The sequence below is a fragment of the Parasteatoda tepidariorum genome, chromosome 9 (genome assembly GCF_043381705.1).
Source record: "Parasteatoda tepidariorum isolate YZ-2023 chromosome 9, CAS_Ptep_4.0, whole genome shotgun sequence".
Taxonomy (NCBI): domain Eukaryota; kingdom Metazoa; phylum Arthropoda; class Arachnida; order Araneae; family Theridiidae; genus Parasteatoda; species Parasteatoda tepidariorum.
This window is the reverse complement of record NC_092212.1, coordinates 17,169,969-17,189,045: the sequence shown is the minus strand read 5'-3', so window position 1 is coordinate 17,189,045 and position 19,077 is coordinate 17,169,969. Positions and strand designations below refer to the sequence as shown.

At 32.0% G+C, this 19,077-nt stretch overlaps 1 protein-coding gene across 2 annotated transcripts in view; it reads right to left on the bottom strand.

The window, feature by feature from the left end:
• Positions 1 to 19,077, bottom strand: part of LOC107446380 (extracellular serine/threonine protein CG31145-like) — a 44,030-nt gene that overhangs the window by 7,826 nt on the left and 17,127 nt on the right. Inside the window, exons 2-6 of one of the 2 annotated variants that reach the window (XM_071185211.1) lie at positions 14,528 to 14,649; positions 9,201 to 9,279; positions 7,513 to 7,605; positions 5,324 to 5,439; positions 4,243 to 4,542 (exon numbers count right to left, since the gene is read on the bottom strand). In XM_071185211.1, the coding sequence (XP_071041312.1) occupies positions 4,243 to 4,542; positions 5,324 to 5,439; positions 7,513 to 7,605; positions 9,201 to 9,279; positions 14,528 to 14,649 (710 nt within the window). Of the gene's footprint in view, positions 1 to 4,242; positions 4,543 to 5,323; positions 5,440 to 7,512; positions 7,606 to 9,200; positions 9,280 to 9,387; positions 9,504 to 14,527; positions 14,650 to 19,077 lie in introns of those variants that run through there. The other variant, XM_071185212.1, reaches the window with a different exon arrangement.

The window sequence follows — 19,077 nt, the reverse complement described above, 5'->3', positions numbered from 1 at the left end:
AAACCTTAGAAAAAGTATCGCAAAAATAAATTAGATTTAAAATTTTAAAAAAGAAAATATAAGTAATAAAATAAATAACTACCAGTTTTTATTTTTTATTAAATTAATTATTATTACTTAAAATTTTGATCGCAATAATAGATCTTGCGCCACCCTAGTCATGTTTTAAATTAATTCCTCACATTTCGATATGTTGATGGAAGGAAATTAAGTGATATTAGTCCTATAAACCAAACTATAGTATCTCTCTTTAACTAAAGCATACCAGCCAACTTTTACGCATTTGGTGTAAAATTTTATTTTTATATTTAAAGTGGTAGTAAATATATACTATTTTTTCTTTTATAAACTAAATTTTTAAAGGATTTCCATCACCACTATTCCTAAAAGAATTAAGCATATTTATTTATATGCGTTACCATCATGATAGCATACCCTCCAACTTATGAGGATTTTGAAAATAATTCTTTCTAGTGGTAGCGAGCCAAAGTAGAAATTTTTAAAGCAAATGGATCTCTCATAAAACTTTTATCAGAACTTAGGAATCTAGCCATATGGCCTGCACGTTATAAATAATAGTGGACAAGTTACGCTAAAATTAATTTTTTTTAAATATTAAGACATTAATTTTGCTACCGTCTGAAAAAAAGATTTCTGAAACTACGGAAATTCCGTAGCAGTTGGAGGGTATGTGATAGGCAGCTCCTTTTCTCTGAGGCTATGTGGCTACTGTGCACCTGAGAAGCTCTTCTCTCTCTCAAACTTGTTTGTTCAATCTCACTACTTCATTGTAATTTTCTCTCAGTAAAAGATACTGAACCCCACCTTTCAGTTGCGCTTCGGCGATTTATCATTTATTTCCACTCAGATGAATTAGTTGGAGCCCCTAGCGGGGTTGATGCTAAGATAACCAACACATATATGAGTATGAGTGATAGGCAGCTTAAGCTTTTTCAAATGCAACGTATTTTTTTGCTTAAAATTGAAATTTTTATTCCATTTTAATACCACTGGGAAAAATCATAACGGAAGGGATTAAAAGTTGGCAGGTATGCTGAAGTGAGCTCTACGTACATGATTATTACCGATGCATGCCTTTAGCGTGATGCAGATTTTTACGTAATGTAAACTTTCTCAACATTTTAAGTTACTTCAAATTTTCTCTCGTAACTTGGTTTTGAAATTGTGACCAAAAGAGATGATGAAATGAATTAAAAATAGGTTGTAATTTAACACGTTCACGTCGGGGTGACTCACCGGTGGTTAACGCTAGATTGTCTCATCTTGGCAGCGCACCGGAGTAAAAACTGGTAACAATAAATATCATTTTTTAGTTTTTTTTCGGGAATAATAAAAATCCATAAGTACCAACTGTTTTTAACGGATGCAATTTTTATATTGAATTGCTTCTTTGCCGTGAAAAATTTCCTTACAGTGAATTGTTATTGTTGAGAATAGATTAACTCCTCCCGAATATTACCTAATATTGAAATAGTTCTTCTACCAGTATTTTCTCTTTTCCCGTACCAGTATTTTCACTTTTCCCGGCTTGAACGTGTTAAAGAATCTGGCTTAATTGCTCTTTTTTTCCTGTAGTTCTTGTTTATTCATAAATGAGGAAAAAATGATTTTTTTAAAAATGTCATTGTACCACGGTGTTTGTCCTTTCAGAATAATAAGTTATAGTTATTGATAGAAAACTCATAAAAATGTCTTCACTTTGGATTATACTTAAAATACTGTCCGTCTTTTCTGTCAGAAAAAGAAAAATGATGTAAATTTTAAAACGGCACTTAATTGCAACTTTGGTAATTTTTTCATGAAAATAGAATGATACTTCATTGTTTTCTTTTCCAAACATTTGTATGTATAAAGAAAAACTCTACCAAATTAAACTGTTTTTCCAAAATGCAGAATAGCAGTAAATTGCATATATGTATGCATATTTGAATTGAAACCTTAGAAAAAGTATCGCTAAAATAAATTGTATTTAAATTTTAAAAAAGAAAATATAAGTAATAAAATAAATAGCTACCAGTTTTTATTTTTTATTAAATTAATTATTATTACTTAATATTTTTTATTTTTATTCTCGCTCGAAGAACCATATCTCAATTTAATGCTTTAAATCAATTCCTCACATTTCAATATGTTGATGGAAGGAAATTTAGTTATAATAGTCCTACATTCATAGTATCTATCTTTAACTAAATACGTACATGATTATTACCGATACATGCCTTTAGCGTGATGTAAATTTTTGCGAAATGTAAACTTTTTCAACATTTTAAGTTATTTCAAATTTTCTCTCTTAACTTGGTTTTGAAATTGCGACCAAAAAAGACGATGAAATGAATTAAAAATAAGTAGTAATTTAAAGAATCTGGCTTTATTGCTCTTTTTTTCCTGTAGTCTTAAAATACTGTCCGTCTTTTCTGTCAGAAAAAGAAAAATGATGTAAATTTTAAAATAGCACTTAATTGCAACTTTGGTAATTTTTTCTTGAAAATAGATAAGACTTCATTGTTTTCTCTTCATCTTTCCCAAATATTTGTATATATAAAGAAAAACTTTACAAAATTAAACTGTTTTTGAGGGGGGAAGGAGGCGACGATCCTTTTTTTTCTGATAGGCAGTGTTGCCATGTGCCGATAACCGTTCACCCCCAGATTGCGTTGTAAAATCCCCTAAAAATTTAAAACAAAAACCCAAAATTTTTTACTTAATGTATAAGTATTAAAAGATAGTACAAAAGTTAAATAATGTATAGAAAACATTGCTTTAGTACTATTTAATATTTTATTAACCACGAATTAATCTTTTTTTCAATCGTTGCATTATCTTTAATTTCTACTAAAATATTCAAGATATTTTTTTCAATACTTTTTGACTCACACATTTTTTGATAAATATTTTATTATCAAAGATATAGTCTTTTTAATATTTTAATTCAAACATTATGCTTAAATTTCTGATAAAATATCCAACATATTTTCGTCAATACTTTCTGATTTGTATATGTTTTTGCTGTTAAACATTTTTAACATAGAAGAAGCGCAAAAAAGCATCAGCTGTAGTTATAGACATTTTATTTCTCAATTTGTCTTTAAAAATATTTAATATGGAGAAACGTCTCTCCACAGTTGCATTTGAAAACGGAATACTTAATAAAGCTAAAACAAGAGTCGAAATATGTTTGAATTTTAAATTTCCACAAGAATTTTTAATTTCACTCATTTTTACCCATAAAGATTCTGTAGAATCACAATTCAAATCATATACATCCGAAAATAAATTCCACTTAGCAAATGTTTCATCAACATCAATACAAATTGATGAAAAATTTAGCAACAATATCTGTAATATTTGCCTTAACAAATTTAAGTTTTGAATCCGGTGAATGTAGACTCTTATGTTTCAAAATTATCTGGTATTCTGTTCTGAATTTCTTTGCATAATTTAACAACAAAATTTATGCATCTTTCTTTAACATAACGTACGATTTCGGAATCAATATTTATTGCAAGAGAATTGAATTCGTAGTTAAAATCAACACAAAAGGGAATCATTAAAAACGACTCAAAATTGAAATTATGCATTGATAATTTATTCACTTAACTATTGCGGTACAATGATTTGCTGTAAAGAAAAAAAATCAACTCGTGTAAATCTTCGAATAATTTTAGCTAGTAAACTAGTAAAATTCACAAATAACCCTAAAACAAACCCCTAAAAACAAATTCCCCTAAAATACCCACTGAAGATAAAAATTCCCCCTAAATTTAGGAGAAGGCCCCTAATATGGCAACACTGCTGATAGGTTTAAATAAAAAATTGGGTATGTAGCATTCTTTAAACTTTCAGTGGCTCTATAATGGGATCAGTGTAACATTTTTTATTATTGCTGTGGTTTAAGCAATTTTCAGGACAGAAAAACGCAAAAATCTGTTTTTCACTAAATAGGTTAAATTTTGCACGAAAAAAGAACTTGGAAATTAGAAAAACGTCTTCTGAGATTTTAATGGGACATGGTTTAATTACCTGGGCCTTTTCTAGATAAAGAAAACGTGACGCAATCTTAGAACAAAATTGTTAGGCTTCAAATTCATATGTTTATTTGCAGACTTTAAGTTGTTAGAAAAGTAAAGAGAAACTAAATTTATATAATTGAAAAGATTCTATAGAATTATCCCTTTCAAGTTTAAAGTCTACTTGAGTTGGTAATTTATGCTAAACACTTACCAATAAGAAAATCGAAAATGGCGCAATCTATGACATCATACAACCTCCTAGTTGATTGAAATAATTTCAAATTCTTGACAACATCGTTACAATAATTTGAATTCTTTTCCCATTCGGCTTTCAAGCCAGGTATGTAAGTCCTCTTCCAAGGATTTTGTACAAGTCTTTGAGCCAACAACTCATAAGGAGCTGGAGGTAAGTAGGCTGCAAAACTCCCTTCAATGATGTCGGGGTTTCCACAGAAACTATACCGTTTATCACAATACATTCGGCACTTTCCATAGAAACAATACTTGCCCTCTAAAACAGAGAAAATATTTATAATGCAATAAACACTATCTGAGATACGGATAATTTTTTACTATTTTGGAAAAGCCAGAAACAAATTGATTAAATACCAAACTTAACTAATTTAAACAGGGTTACAACGAGTCTAAAAAAAGCTTAATAGCTGCAACGAATAGGAAACAAACCTCAATTATTCAACTTATCTGTGAACACAACTTTCCTTATGTTTTTTTTAATAAGCAGCTATACGTATATATTTGAAAATAATTTTCCAAAAGTTCTAAAAATTCAAAGTGCTATCTTAAAATATAGGATTTTGCTCTGGTAATTGTGAATGTCGTAGTTTTCTCAACCTTGAATAAGATGACGGAGACAAAGGGAAAAAATGCTATGTAAAAATNTATTCCCACCACGGACGAATTTGAAGGGTTAAAGCGGTTAACCTGCTTCTGAATATTAGTTGGATTTTAATTTAAAGAAGTGTAAATTTTTAAAGAGTTCAATAATTGACTTTTTGGGACACTTTATTGAGATGGGGGAATTTAGACCCTCTTTAGAGAAAACTTCGGTAATCCAGAGCCTCAAATTCTTAACATATGCAAAGTTTCCTTGGATTAACGAGATATTATCGAACATTTATTCAAAATTTAACGTCGCTTTAATTTGTTTAGACACTAAGTGACTTGCTCAGGATGCTGAGTATTTTGGATTAAACGAAAAGCGAGATGGGTGTTTAAAAACAAGCAAAACAATATTCGCCATGTGAAAGAAAATAGAATAAAAGAGAACAAACCCGCTGTTATGTAGAATGTATTGATGAGATCCAAGTTTTTAATCAATGGAAAAAGTTCTGACGCTATGTTGATTCTTCTCCCTACCACAGGTGGTGCTCGTCTAAATCCCAAAATCCTAAATGAAAATTTTATACTTTTTATTAAAACTTTAATAAAAATGTATAAGCATTATATTTTAAAAATTTATGTAGGTATATTACTAAAAATAAACATGAAATTAGATTTAACTAGTTACAGTGTAAATTCAAGAAAAATATATTAATCCATCTTTAATGTAATTGCCTCAATGTGATTCAAATTTTTTTCATGTTTAGGAAATGTAAGTTTAGAGAAAAAGATTATGTGATATTAAATTCAAGCAATGTCTGGTTAAAAATTTAAACTTTCTTTATTACTTTTGATTTATTTTTTTGAAAACTTATAGATAACTATCAGAAAATTTTCTTATAATTTGTTTTGTTTAGTCTACCATTTTATGGGTTGCAGGAAAAATAGCTTGGTGTATTTTCGAAAAAGTAATCATTCGTTTTTTATTGTTATATTAATTAGCGTTGCACCGCAAAACATTGGAATACTTTAAAATAATCATGTGTATGTAGAATGTTTCTAAACTCAAGGGTAGAAATTTAAGGGACGATAGAAAACTTATAAAAAGCAATTTTAACATGCGAGAGCGGAGAGTGAGCTAACTATTAGGAGGTATTTGCTACTGTCACGCGAAAGAATGAGAAACCGTACAGAAAGAGGAGGGAAGACTAAATAAATTTTATTGGTGGCATCTGAGTAAAAATTACAAAAACTGTTTAAAAAAAAGCGAACGCTTCTAGGAATACAGGTGTTACATCTTTGGCGTAACAAGTTTTTAAACACACCCTGCATTTCTCAGACAAGCAACAGGAATCTTGGCAAATAGGTTAGAGTTGATGAGGGCGAAACTTTTTAAATGGTCTCACAGGAAAAAGTCCAGACAAGAGAGATCAGACGGTAGCCAAGACAAGGACCTACCCGGACTAGTCCATCTCCCTGGGAATTTGAAGTACTCAGCACATTCAAGCTGAAACAGTATTGTACTCTGTAACGCTGGCACAAACGCATCAGGACGAAAGTTCATACGGGAATTGCAGCGCGAAGTAGTAATGTAATGTTGGCACAAACACATTTTATGTTGGCTGCAGTAGTTTGAAGTAATTGGGGCAATATCTTTAGTAAAAATGTGATGTATGTTCTGCCGTTCACAGTCAAAATGACAGAAAGTATGGGCTGATAAAAAAGTTACCCAGAATTGCATGTAACAAAATTACGATGTAAAGAGGCTCGAAAGAACGTGTGTCATATGGATTGCGAGATGCCAACTTATAGAGGCTGTGCATATTAGAAATGCTGTAAAGAGTGATAACGCATTTTTTTCGTGAATAACACGTGGGCACTAAACTCAGATTGACTTACTAGCTGTTTCGAAAATCAATATGCAAACTTGTATGCTGGCTCATACTCTGCAGGTATTAAGCCTTGTACTTTTTGTACATGGTAGGGTATAAACCTTCGTTGCGTAGTACTCACTAAACAACGGAGAGGGGCTCTTAACAGGAAACCTTTCGCGTTCTAATATCCGTACGATCTACCACTCTTTGCAGGATGTCTTCCACAATTTCTGACTTCTGCAAACTTCTGCCACGCCGTGCATTATGCATGCTAGGAGCATCATGATGTGACGAGGGCGGAATGAGTTTCGTCATTATCGAATTCATCAGTATATCCTGATACTCTTGAATCTTGCTTGAAGACTATCTTTTCGAGAAATCTTGACAACACTCTAACAAAAAATTGCAGATAGCAAAATTGTATAAGTGAAGAAAAGTTAGAAATAAAATAGTTTTACTGATAGTTTTATTTTAAATTTTTGAAAAACTTCAGCACTTTAAACCATAGAGAAAATTTCAGGTTAATAGTACTTATTCTACAATATCATATATAATTGAATTTCGTAGCATTTTATTCTCATTTTATTTGTTACTTCAATTCTAATTGTCAAAGCAAAAGAATATTATACCTAAACAAAAATTTTTCTCAGAAACATAAAGCATAAAATCAATGACTTCTTGCAATAAACATTTCAATACCATGGAAATGAGACAAAATTAATATCCTCATTTAGTAAATACTAATGATGAAACCTTATGATTATTACCTGTCTAAATGAAAGGCTGCAATTTCACTGACATGTCGCTCATGATCACTCAAATATAACGTTCTCATAGGCACTGCTTTATCTCTAGGATATCTGAGAAAGAAAAAACGTAAGCTTACAAGGAATGTATCAGTACATATACATTCCTTACTATNATATATATATATACCAACAAATGAGTGTCTCCATAAGTGCTTACTCGAAAAAAATGCAGAAAAATGTTCATGATTTTACTTATAAGAGAATAGATAAAAATTTAACTGAAACTATCACATATCACTAATTTCAAATAGTTACACACCATCATCGGTACTTCTTCATCTCCAGGAAAGGTAAGAAATAAATGTAGGCTTAGAGCTAATGTTTCCATAGCCATCGTTCAAAAACGTTTCAAAAAAATTTAAAGGATTTCATTAATATCCGAACAAGGATAGATAAAACAATCCCGCATCACAAATTTCAGACAGTCACACACCACCATAGGCATCTCTTCATCTCTAAAAAATCTAAAAAAGAAATGTAGGCAAACAGGCAACGTTTTCATAGTCATCTATTTAAAATCTTTGTCACAAAAATGTACAAAATTTCATTTGTATCTCAAACATAGAGAGAAATTTAAATGAAACTATCACTAATTTCACACGTTGGCGTGCACTGCCTCCTGCAGCAACATAGATCTAAATTCTTTCCAGGGGTGCTCCGAGCGTTCTAGGCGACTTGTCCTGCACCTTCTGCACCAAACGTTGGGTTGCCAAATCGAGTACCCCTGACATCCATCATGCTGGCAGTACTCATCTGACTGCCGCTGAGATCACCGTAGTCAATTAATTGGCAATTTTGTCTACATTTTTACCGGATTTGATGTGATTTGGAGAGAATGTCAAAATAAACAAATTTAGCGATGTGTTATTGTTTTAGGTTGACCATTTTTATAGGATCTCGAATATAGGCATGATTAACATCTGCGCTGATTATCCTTATATATTTTTTTTCTATGACGTCCGTGAGCCTTCGATGACGCAGAACGGCGAGTCCGATAATTACGTTTTTCAAATATATCAAATAGTTTTCGAGCAAAACGGTTTCGCTCACATATACTTCATATGAGGTATCGCAATATGCAATTAAAAATAATCGATATTTTGAAATTTCCAGGTCAGAAAACCCCTTAACACAATATAGGCAAAGTAAGAAATGAAAAATTTTAAAAATGTACACAAATATAAATACTAAAAAGATCATTCGTCATAGATACAGAGATGCCAACTTACTTCGGACAGAGAATAGATATTTTCGAGTGGTGGTTTATTGATGTGTGATTCTTGGTTTAATAAATTCAATTTATTAGGTTTTTATCCACCACTATTTCTAAATAATTTGAAGGCTTATATCATTTGCCACTTTGTATCATGTAAGTCATGCTCCACCGTTTTAAATGTAAACGGAATTAGTCAAATATTTGCAAATTTAAGTTCGTAGTTGTTAACCATTTTTTAAATTAAAATGGCGCATCCGGAGCAGTTGGCATCTCTGAGGATGCATATTTAATAAGACACCGGTAGCACTTTCCAGTAGAAAAATATATCTGTATATACATATCAAATTTAATTATAAAATATATTGTGGTTGAAATAAGAAACTTGAGAAATATTACGAACAGTCAAGAAAGTGTTAATTATTTAACTTACCTCATCGGTTTAAAAAGAGCTCTTCCTCCATCTTCGAAAAATATAATAAATTTAAGTTGTGTACCACCAGGGTGTTGTTCTGCAAAGAGAATTTCTATCAAACAATTAAATAAATACAATGCTTTTCTTAGTTTTCAAAGTCCTTTTAAATTGCATTAAATATATTTCAATACGAGCAGATATTCACCAGTCACGTAGCCGTGCCTGAATACGCCACCGGAGCCAACGCCTCCCATAGCTGAAAACTTCCACGCCACTATGAAGATAAACCAGTTTACGACAGAGCTATGTAATAGAAAATCTAGTAAAAGTAAGAAAATAGTAGAAAATATATATCTAAAAATTTATTTAATATATGAATATGATTGGTTTGTTCTTATATACTTGTCAACCACCAAAGATTCAATTCTCAAATACATAGAAAAAATTTATCTCAATTACTTTTAAAATGGAATTTGGGTTCATGATCATCATTATCATCGAAATATATCTGGGCGCCTGGCGCCGTTAGCGGCCTTTTTCCCATTCGTCTTGTATTTGGGTTCATGCGCGCAACTGGTTCCCCTTTTAAATAATACTACTTTAAAAAAAAACAGTATAGATGTAGGAGGTGATGCCGGAGCATTGTCTAGTTCCCAAGATATTTTATTAATTTATTTTACTTTATTTACTTTCATAATGCACATATTTTTGTCCCCTCCATTTTCGTTAGCTATTCATATAGTGCTACAAGTAATAACTATTAATAGAAAATTATAAAATCCTGAGACAATTAAATTATATTTTTTCGATATGAAGTTGATAAATTTTAAGAATGAAAGTTGAACTGAAAACTTTAAATATTTTAAAAAGTTTCATTAAAAATCTTTCATAAATTTAAAATTATTCCTGCTAGCATTAAAGCACTATCACAGCATACTACTGATTGCATACAACATACAATCGAAAATATCCCCGACACACTTCAAAACGATATCATAAATAGTTTCTTAGAAAAGGTTCATAGAAAAAGGTAAGTTTCTGCGTTATTGATCTATGCCCTACTGACTCTCCTTAATTATTTGACCGTTTAGACATATATGTCCCGCAGAAGAAGACACTCACTTCAACAGGATATTCATTTCCAGTGGATCCCATCCCATGTGGATCATTTGGTAACGAGAAGGCAGACTGTCTAGCAAAGAACGGTTGCAGCCTGCCAACTTCTGCATCTGATGAACTTACCTACCTAGAACTTTTCTCTCAGATGAAAAACTTAAATAGGAGGGTTTGGCCGGTGCCTGTCACTCATGGTTGGAATAGTGTTAGTAAACCGGCACAGTCGTTGATTCTTCCATGTGACAGAAAAAACAATACTTCCTTTTCACGCCTTGCCAGTTGACATCTAAAATGTCCTACTTTTTCTCAAGGTATAAAATCCTACCCTCTCTGCCCAAAATGCCAGTTGCTTGGGACTTCTTTGGTAAGAAATTTACACTTCTCCTCTCCTTGTTTCCGACTTTTTGCTCATCAACGGACTTATGGATCTGGTTTGAAGCCGTCAGACCTTTGGAGATAAGTAATAACAACATCAAGAAGAAGAAAACACGGGCTGGGATAGCCTGATCGGTAGGGCAATAGGCTCATGTCCGAGAGTTCATGGGTTTGAATCCCGCCGTCTGAAGACTCCCCGTGTAGTGAAATGGTGCTTCTTGCATGTTAAATCTATCGAGTTACAAAGTTCTCCAGGTTCCCATAACAAATCAATACCTCTGGGGTACCGAATTGGAGATTTATCTTTCTCTGATTCAGGTCAAAATTATGATCTGTGGATGAATGAATGGGTCCGCCCTATAAACGGGCGTGACGTATGGGTGTGGCAGAAGGCGAATTCTTGGTCATAGATGGAGCCACTGGAAAACAAGAACAATCACACCCCTCTACCTTAACAGGCATACGAGAGAGAGAAGAAAATACCGTTAGGATGCATGTGTCCTGTCTAAAAACCCCAGTTGGACGCATAAGTGCCATCCCCCAAATTGTACTAATAGTTATTAAAGTAATGATTTGTCTTTTTATTGGGAAAAAAACTGCTTTCGAAAGGGTTACATTATAAAATGAAGTTGTGGTTAGCATTCTTTTAATTCGAAATCATTAAAATTCGAATAGAAGGAATGATGATTAAGGAATTCATAACGTTTGATAATAATAGGGGTGACTATTATCAATCGTACATTATCCGTGTGTACGGATATTTCCGTAGAAATTGGAGATAATGCTCAGGGTAATGACATGATTTTTTTCTTCGCCGTGTAATCCGTTTCTTGATACGATGGTGTAAATGTACATATTGTTCAGAAACTGTTCTTACAAAGTAAGTGGTATATTTAACTTAAACATGGTGTACATTTTTTGTTCAGGGCTGTTTGTATCTCGCTAAGGAGATATGAGTATTTATAAAACCAGTCCTTATTTACATTGTTTTGGGCATTAGTAAACATTGTATTTGGGATAGTTGGGATTAGTAGCTGTGGCTACTAACACTTACTACATATTATCACATGAATGCAGGATAATTTCTTTAATTTGGAAAAATTAAATAGGTGTAGATAATTAATAATGGAATGTAATTAAAGTTTCAGCTATAAAATCATATTATTACCTTTTTTTCCACCATGAAAAGAGTTCAATCTATTTTTAGGGGCTACGTTTAATTTTTTTTAAACAAAAAAGGGAAGAAAAAAAATTCTATAATTTAAGACTAATGCTAATTTTTTCGATGCCATATTTCTTAATTTTACAGTAACAAGTAATAGGAATGAAATTAATTAACGCCAATGCTGTTATCGTCAATGATCGAAATTATTTATCGTCTGTATCGAAATTATTTATCGTCAATGCTGTTATTTTTTACGTTTTATTTGTCAAAAATTTGATTTTTCTTCCTATTTCTTCACAAATGTAAACCATACTTTTATAAATACTCCATCATATATCGTCGTGATATATATTTGTCAGATATATTGAGCAGAATTTGGAACAATTTTACCTCTTGGAGAATAATATTTAAGATTTGTTTTTCTGTTTGTATACTTTTGCGTAGTGATTATATATAAAAAATATAATTTAATTCACCCAAGTTGATCAGAGTGTTTAACCACTATGAAAAAAATATATGAGAGGTAAGAAATTTGATTTACGTAACAATTTGGACAGTTTTATGGTTTATAAATATAGAGTGCTTACATTTCTGGAATCTTTCTTTAAAGTGGTAGCTAAATTGAGATGTATTTAGTTGTGTTAAGCTATCAATAAAATTTAATTTTTAGGAAAATTTATGTGAGTGCAAAAAATAACTCTTGAACAGAATTTTCAAATGAAAGATAAGTTTAACCATTTTTTCAGTATTTTTGTAAAATCTTAGCTACCACTTATTTTTTTCCAGGTCTTATTACTTGAATCTAGTGGATTTTAATTTTTTTACCAAACTATAAAAAAAAATTTAATCTAACTATTTAACCAAATCATAAAAAATATTTTGCAATAAGCAAATATTGTTAAAAACTAAAAAATTATAATTTTATGAAATAATTAAAATTACCCAATAAAACTTAATAAAGTTAATTAACTGAATTATTTTATAATAAAAATAAATATTTCCTCTCTGTTAAAGAGCTGTGTGGATAAAACGGGTAAGTCATACCTGCCAACTTTTAATCCCTTCCATTATCATTTTTCCCAGTGGTATTAAAATGGAATTAAAACTTCAATTTTAAGCAAACAAATACGTTGCATTTGACAAAACTTAAGTTGACAATCATGATAGTTCTGCATATTAATACATGTGCTTAATTTTTGAAAGAATAGTGGTGATCAAAATCATTTAAAAATTAAGTTTGTAAAAGAAAAAATAGTATGCATTTACTACCACTTTAAATTTGAAAATAAAATCTTCGGGAAAATCCGGAAGAGTTGGCTAGTAAGGGGTAAATGATATTATCAGAGGGGCTTAAACCCTTTCGCGCCGACTGTCACAAGTACGTGCCAGCATAAAACCGTCTCAATCAGGGTAAAAAGATAAAACTGGTAATCAAAGTATTTCGCTAGCAGTTTATTTGTGGGCGAAGTTATAATTGCTTGATTTATTTAATTCACCATTACTTTGTTCAAAATAAAACTATTTAATTATACTTTGAATTAACATTGATTATATATATGATTAAGCTAACAATAATTATAGTCAAAGCAAAGTAAGTCTGTCAAATTAGCAACGACTACATTTAAGTTACCGTTTTTTATTTAATTACAACTTGATTCTGATTTTGTACGAATGTTTTCTGAATCACCCGTCCCCAAGGGGTTAATTGGAGTAAGAAAGTAAAATACTATTCTATCACAGATCTATTGGAAGGCGGAACTATTTACCCTTATTCTTTGACTTATTTTATTTACCACTAACTAATTTAAAATGAAAATCTTCCAACCAAACTCAAAATCCAAACTCATTTGAATAGGAAATGTCAAAAGTAAAGTGAAAGCATAGACAATTATATGTTACAATAAACATTCCCATCCTGATAATAGCAATTTATGTAATATTCCCAGATAAATAAGTACCCTTGAAAATATCACTTACATACTTATCAACTTCAACTCTCTTCGATGATGATTTACCCAAGTGTGATTTAACAAGAGGTAATAAAATTACTACTGAATTACCAATCATATGCAGAAGAGTATTTTTTAGTCTGTAAGAGCACAAACCGACCATCATATGAAGATCATATTTCTAAATATATGTTTACTTTATTTATAAGCAGTAATAGTCAAAATCATTTTAAATCATGTTTATTAATTCAAGAAATAAATAGAATGCATAAATTTTATTAGCACTTTAAGTAGAAATATAAATTTTTATGCAAAATGCGTAAAAGTTGGCAGCTATGCACTTATCTGCTTCATCTACTAAGTTCCTTTATTATGAGTTTACTTTCTTCTAAACTACATATTAAGCAGAAACCAATACTTAAATCTCACATTCCGGATAAATATAGAACATAATAAGGAATGATTTATGCAAACATTACGTATTGACTCCTTTCAGTAAAATGTAATAAATTAAAAATAACAAATTAAAAATAATAAATTAAAAATAATAAATTAAAAATAATAAATAAAATAGAATAATAAATTTCTCTATTTTAATTTATTGCTAACCCCTAATTTCACTGACGATCTATACTTAACATAAAATTGCAAGCATATGATTTGTTTCTCTGTATAGGTCTATTTTATTGCTTTTAGACTGAAAAAAAACCTACTATTTCAGACTAGGAAATTCTTTTTACCTACAGCAATAATTCTTTGTGTGGCCATATCTTGCAAAAGTCCTTCAATTATTGTAGAATCTTCATATAGGTGATTTTTACTAATTTGATAGTGGAATTTTGTCCAATTCGGCATTTCGTCCCTGTGAAATCAAATATATAATGTTGATTTATCCACTTTTGAAAAATGCAGAAGCAAAATAATTTGAACATTTATAAAATTAATTCATTATAATAGAATTTAAAAGGCAGGATGATTGAAATATTTTTTGCTTTGCTTCTTTAAAAAAACTAAATGTTATTAACAGGGATGCCACAGGTGACTATAAATGTAAAAAATGACAGAATTCAATGAATTTTGAATTATTTATTATTTCCTTAATTAGTCAATCGTAACTACCACTAGGATTTGCTTTTCAAATTATTCATATTTAAAATAAAATCCTCATTTGCAATTATATATTTATACGATAACACCGTAAAAACAAATAGATCAATGGCGCTGCGCGCCCAACACCAAGATAACTCAGATATCCAGCATACCTAATACATCTGGCATGATGTTTCCTCTACTTTATATTTTTTTACAGGTTCTAATGAACCAACACTACACCTATTGTACGTATGCCCCCCTTTTTGGGATAACACAAGATGGATGGGAAAATGGCCATCAGGACTCAGATGCCCAGTTTTTAAGCAAAAAAGAAGAAGACCATGCGAGCACTCTCTAACTCTATAGTAAAGTTTAAAAAAATTACAAAAAGTAGCTAATTTTAATCTTTTTAATGAAATTTTAAATAACATTAGTCACCACTTTTAGCATGGCAACCCTGTGTTAAATTATTTGACATTAGTTATTCTGAAGAAAGCAATGAATTAAGAGAAGATTGCAATAGCTTGTAATATTGATGTGATCTCATTTTGGAATTGTATTGAAATCGTGCTAACATACCGTAACTAAATTAACAAATTAATAAGTTTTCTGAACATTTTGTCTTCTGAACTGAAAAGATTATTACAATATAGTAATAAGATGTAATAGCTATTTTGGTGGGTTCAAGACTCAAATCATTTTCAATAAAAAAGTATACAATTTACGATCGATATATTTTTAATAAGCAAGAATGCTAACTGCTCCGCTTTCTCCTAACATTTTTTTTAGTGGAAAAGTAAAATATACTGTAATTTATAGAAATTAATATTTTCATACATATGGGCCTCATACGAGGACAAATATATTTTCACGTCAAAATGTTATTTAGATCCGCATTTGTGTTGTAATTTACAAGTACTTTTCATTTGGAGGCTCCAAACAGTTCTTGGTAACCGCACCAGGTGACAGGCCATTCAAGATACACTGGTGGACAAAATTAAGAGATGGAAAGCATTTTCGCACATTTATTCGCACATGCAAGATACTCGCACACCGCTCCATGTGCTTGACAATGGTTCCGTGAATGCCCAGAGGTACAGGCAGGAGGTCCTAGAGCCCTATGTGCGCCTTTTCAGGGGCGCTGTTGGCCCTGAGTCCATTTTTATGGACGACAATGCGCGACCACATTAGACTCTCATGATTGATGAGTATCTGGAAAGTGAGGATATTCAACGAATGGATTGGCCAGCCAAATCCCCTGACCTGAATCCTATTGAACATGCTTGGTATTCTCTTGGGAGAGCTATTGCGATGCGCCAACCTTCCCACAGAGCCATTCTAGAGTTAAAAACTGCTCTGGTGGAAGAATGGGAGAGTCTTCCACAAGTCCTCCTTAACTCCCTTATTAACAGCATGCATACTCGTTGTGCATGCTGTCTGTCTGTCAGGGGTGACCATACACCATACTAGAGGCAACACACACTGTACAAGCCTCACTTTTATTGTCATCTTTTATCCTTAAGTTCAGACTACATTGGATTTATTGGCAATAGGTCTTGAAAGTGAATGGCACTTTCCTTTTTGTTTTGCATGCTTTATATCACGGAATAAGCTATATCCATACCAAATTAAATTTCATTTATTTATAATCAGTATTATTTGAGATATTGGGAAAATGTCTTCCATCTCTTAATTTTGTCCACCAGTGTAGTTAAAAAATATGATCAAGATTTTATCTCCCTCAAAACAGATCGAGTCAGTTGGCATTTTTGGTAATACGTTAAAATTTGTTATAAACATTTCATTAATGTGAGCAACATTTCAATTTCTTTTAAAGAGTTACTCAAATGCATAATTTTAGATAAAAATGTAACTACTTCTTTTTTGGTTTAATATTTAAACTTACCTGAAAGTAATTGCTGACTGAAACTTTCAAGCATTTAACGAAACTTTGAATTTCTTTGTTCTGACATAGAACTACAAGTATTTCACTAACAGTTTTAACTCAAATTTAATGTTATTAACAGTTATTATTTGAGAAATTGTTGTTGTTGTTTTTTAACAAATTTTATATCTTTTTAATTCTATCATTTAAATTTGATAACTGTGCTTACAAAGATGATTTATGTTTTCATTTCTTGTTACAAACCATTGACCGAGAAAATGTTCTATCAACTCTTAGCGTTTTTTTACCTGTTACAGCTGATAAACAATTCTTATCCGATTTTAGAAGAGACATTAATGTTTAGAATCAAAATAGCTAACCAAAAAGTAGATCTTTATAGTAATTTAAAAAGTGATATTTACAGTTGCTCGAAAAGAGATCTTTACAGTCGATCGAAACGAGGTCTTCAATCTCGATTAAAAAGAGATCTTTACTGTCAATTGAAAAGAGTTCCTTGACAAAAGATCCTTACCGTCAATCGGAAAGATATCATTAAAGTCAAGTAATAAGAGATTGAAAGGATATCTTGACACGTAATCGAAAGAAAATCCTTACTGTCGATCTTGCTCGAAAATTTAACTCAATGCATATTCACGATTCTAACCATCACCTCCTACACCAAGAAGCCTCCGCACGCTCTTTTATAAGTAGTCCGCACAGACTATTTAAAAAGTGAACCAGTTGCGCGCATGAACCCAAAACCTTTTATAAAAGTAATTGAGAGAAATTTATCTTATATATTTGAGAATTGAATCTGTAGTGGTTGACAAGTGAATAAGGCAAGCCAATAATACTTATAAATAAGACAAATTTTTAGTCATATATTTGCTACCACTTTCTTATTTTAACTAGATTTTGTATTAAGTGATTCGTTTGGAAAATGGATATACATCACAGTGGTCTGATCGGACTACCTATAAAAAACCGTGTGGAGGCGTTGGATCAGACCATTGTGATACCGAACGAGTCATTTAATACTGAACGTAGTTAAAGTAAGAAAGTGGTAGCAAATATATGACTAAAAATTAATTTTATTTATGAATATTGCTCCCGAGACCGACAGTGAAATAAAAAGAGAATATCCCGACAACACCTGCGGAGATAGAAACAACTGAACAGATGGAAACAGGAGCCACTGCTGAAGCCCCGGTTACAGTTGAGACACCTACTACAAATCCTGATCAGACAGAAATCCTGCGGCCCACCGGCAGGAAAATTAAAGTTCTCTTCCGGAGACTTGATACCGAGATTTCCAATCTCAAAAGAACTTTATACTATTGGATACTAGCCAAGAATAATTGAACAACTGAAGAAGAGGCGCGGCCTAGAGTATAAGCTCCTCCCCCTCTTCCTTAGCATCCTCCCAGATGATCCCTAGCATAGGGAAATCTTTCATACGGACAAACAGCTCGACACACCCGTGCGAGCTGAAAGATTTCGCGGCGGCCGTCGCGAGATTCAGTGCTTCAAGTGTCAAGGCTTCGGTCACAGAAAACTGCACCGGACAAGTTGCGTGCATGAAATGTGCAGGAGCATATTGGACATATCTTTGCAGTAAGCCAATCAACGAGCCTCCAACCTGCATCAACTGCCACGGCGATCACCCAGCCTGTTTTTCAGGCTGCGGTGCCAGAAAAAGGAGGAAAACACCACCAAAGAACAGGCAACACAGGAGTGCTGCCGACTCTGCCTCTAGATTTCTTCGAATCGTCATCAAGGAGTTACAAGAACTTTTGAAGGACTCTGAATTAGTCAACCTGATACAATCCCTTCTCCCATCAACCAAGGACTAGAGTGGAAACACTACATGGAGATAAACACAGATTTTTTCTGTGATACACCCCATATCTTCATCGTCACATAGTCATCGCCGCCTTAGGGCAAATTCTTATCCGACGAAGGAGTGAGATCCCCGCTTGCGCGGGCAGTTACTCCGCATCACCTCATATCAAGTCAAGTCAAAAGTGGATATCCTTCACAGTGGTCTGATCGGACTGATTAAGAAAAACCGTGTGGAGGCTTTTAGTTATAGGAGGCGTTGCATGTTCAAATCATTTACAATAAAATTTAACCTCTCTAGTATTTTAGCTAGTTTCAATTCCAATAGCTAAATTGAAATTGGTAGTAAATACGCTTCACCACTTGACTTTTTATTCAATTAATTAGTTTTACAAGGATTTTGACTATATAAGCGATTTATGTAAACAATTTAAGCAAATATCTCATGTATGTATATCATGTATGTATATATAT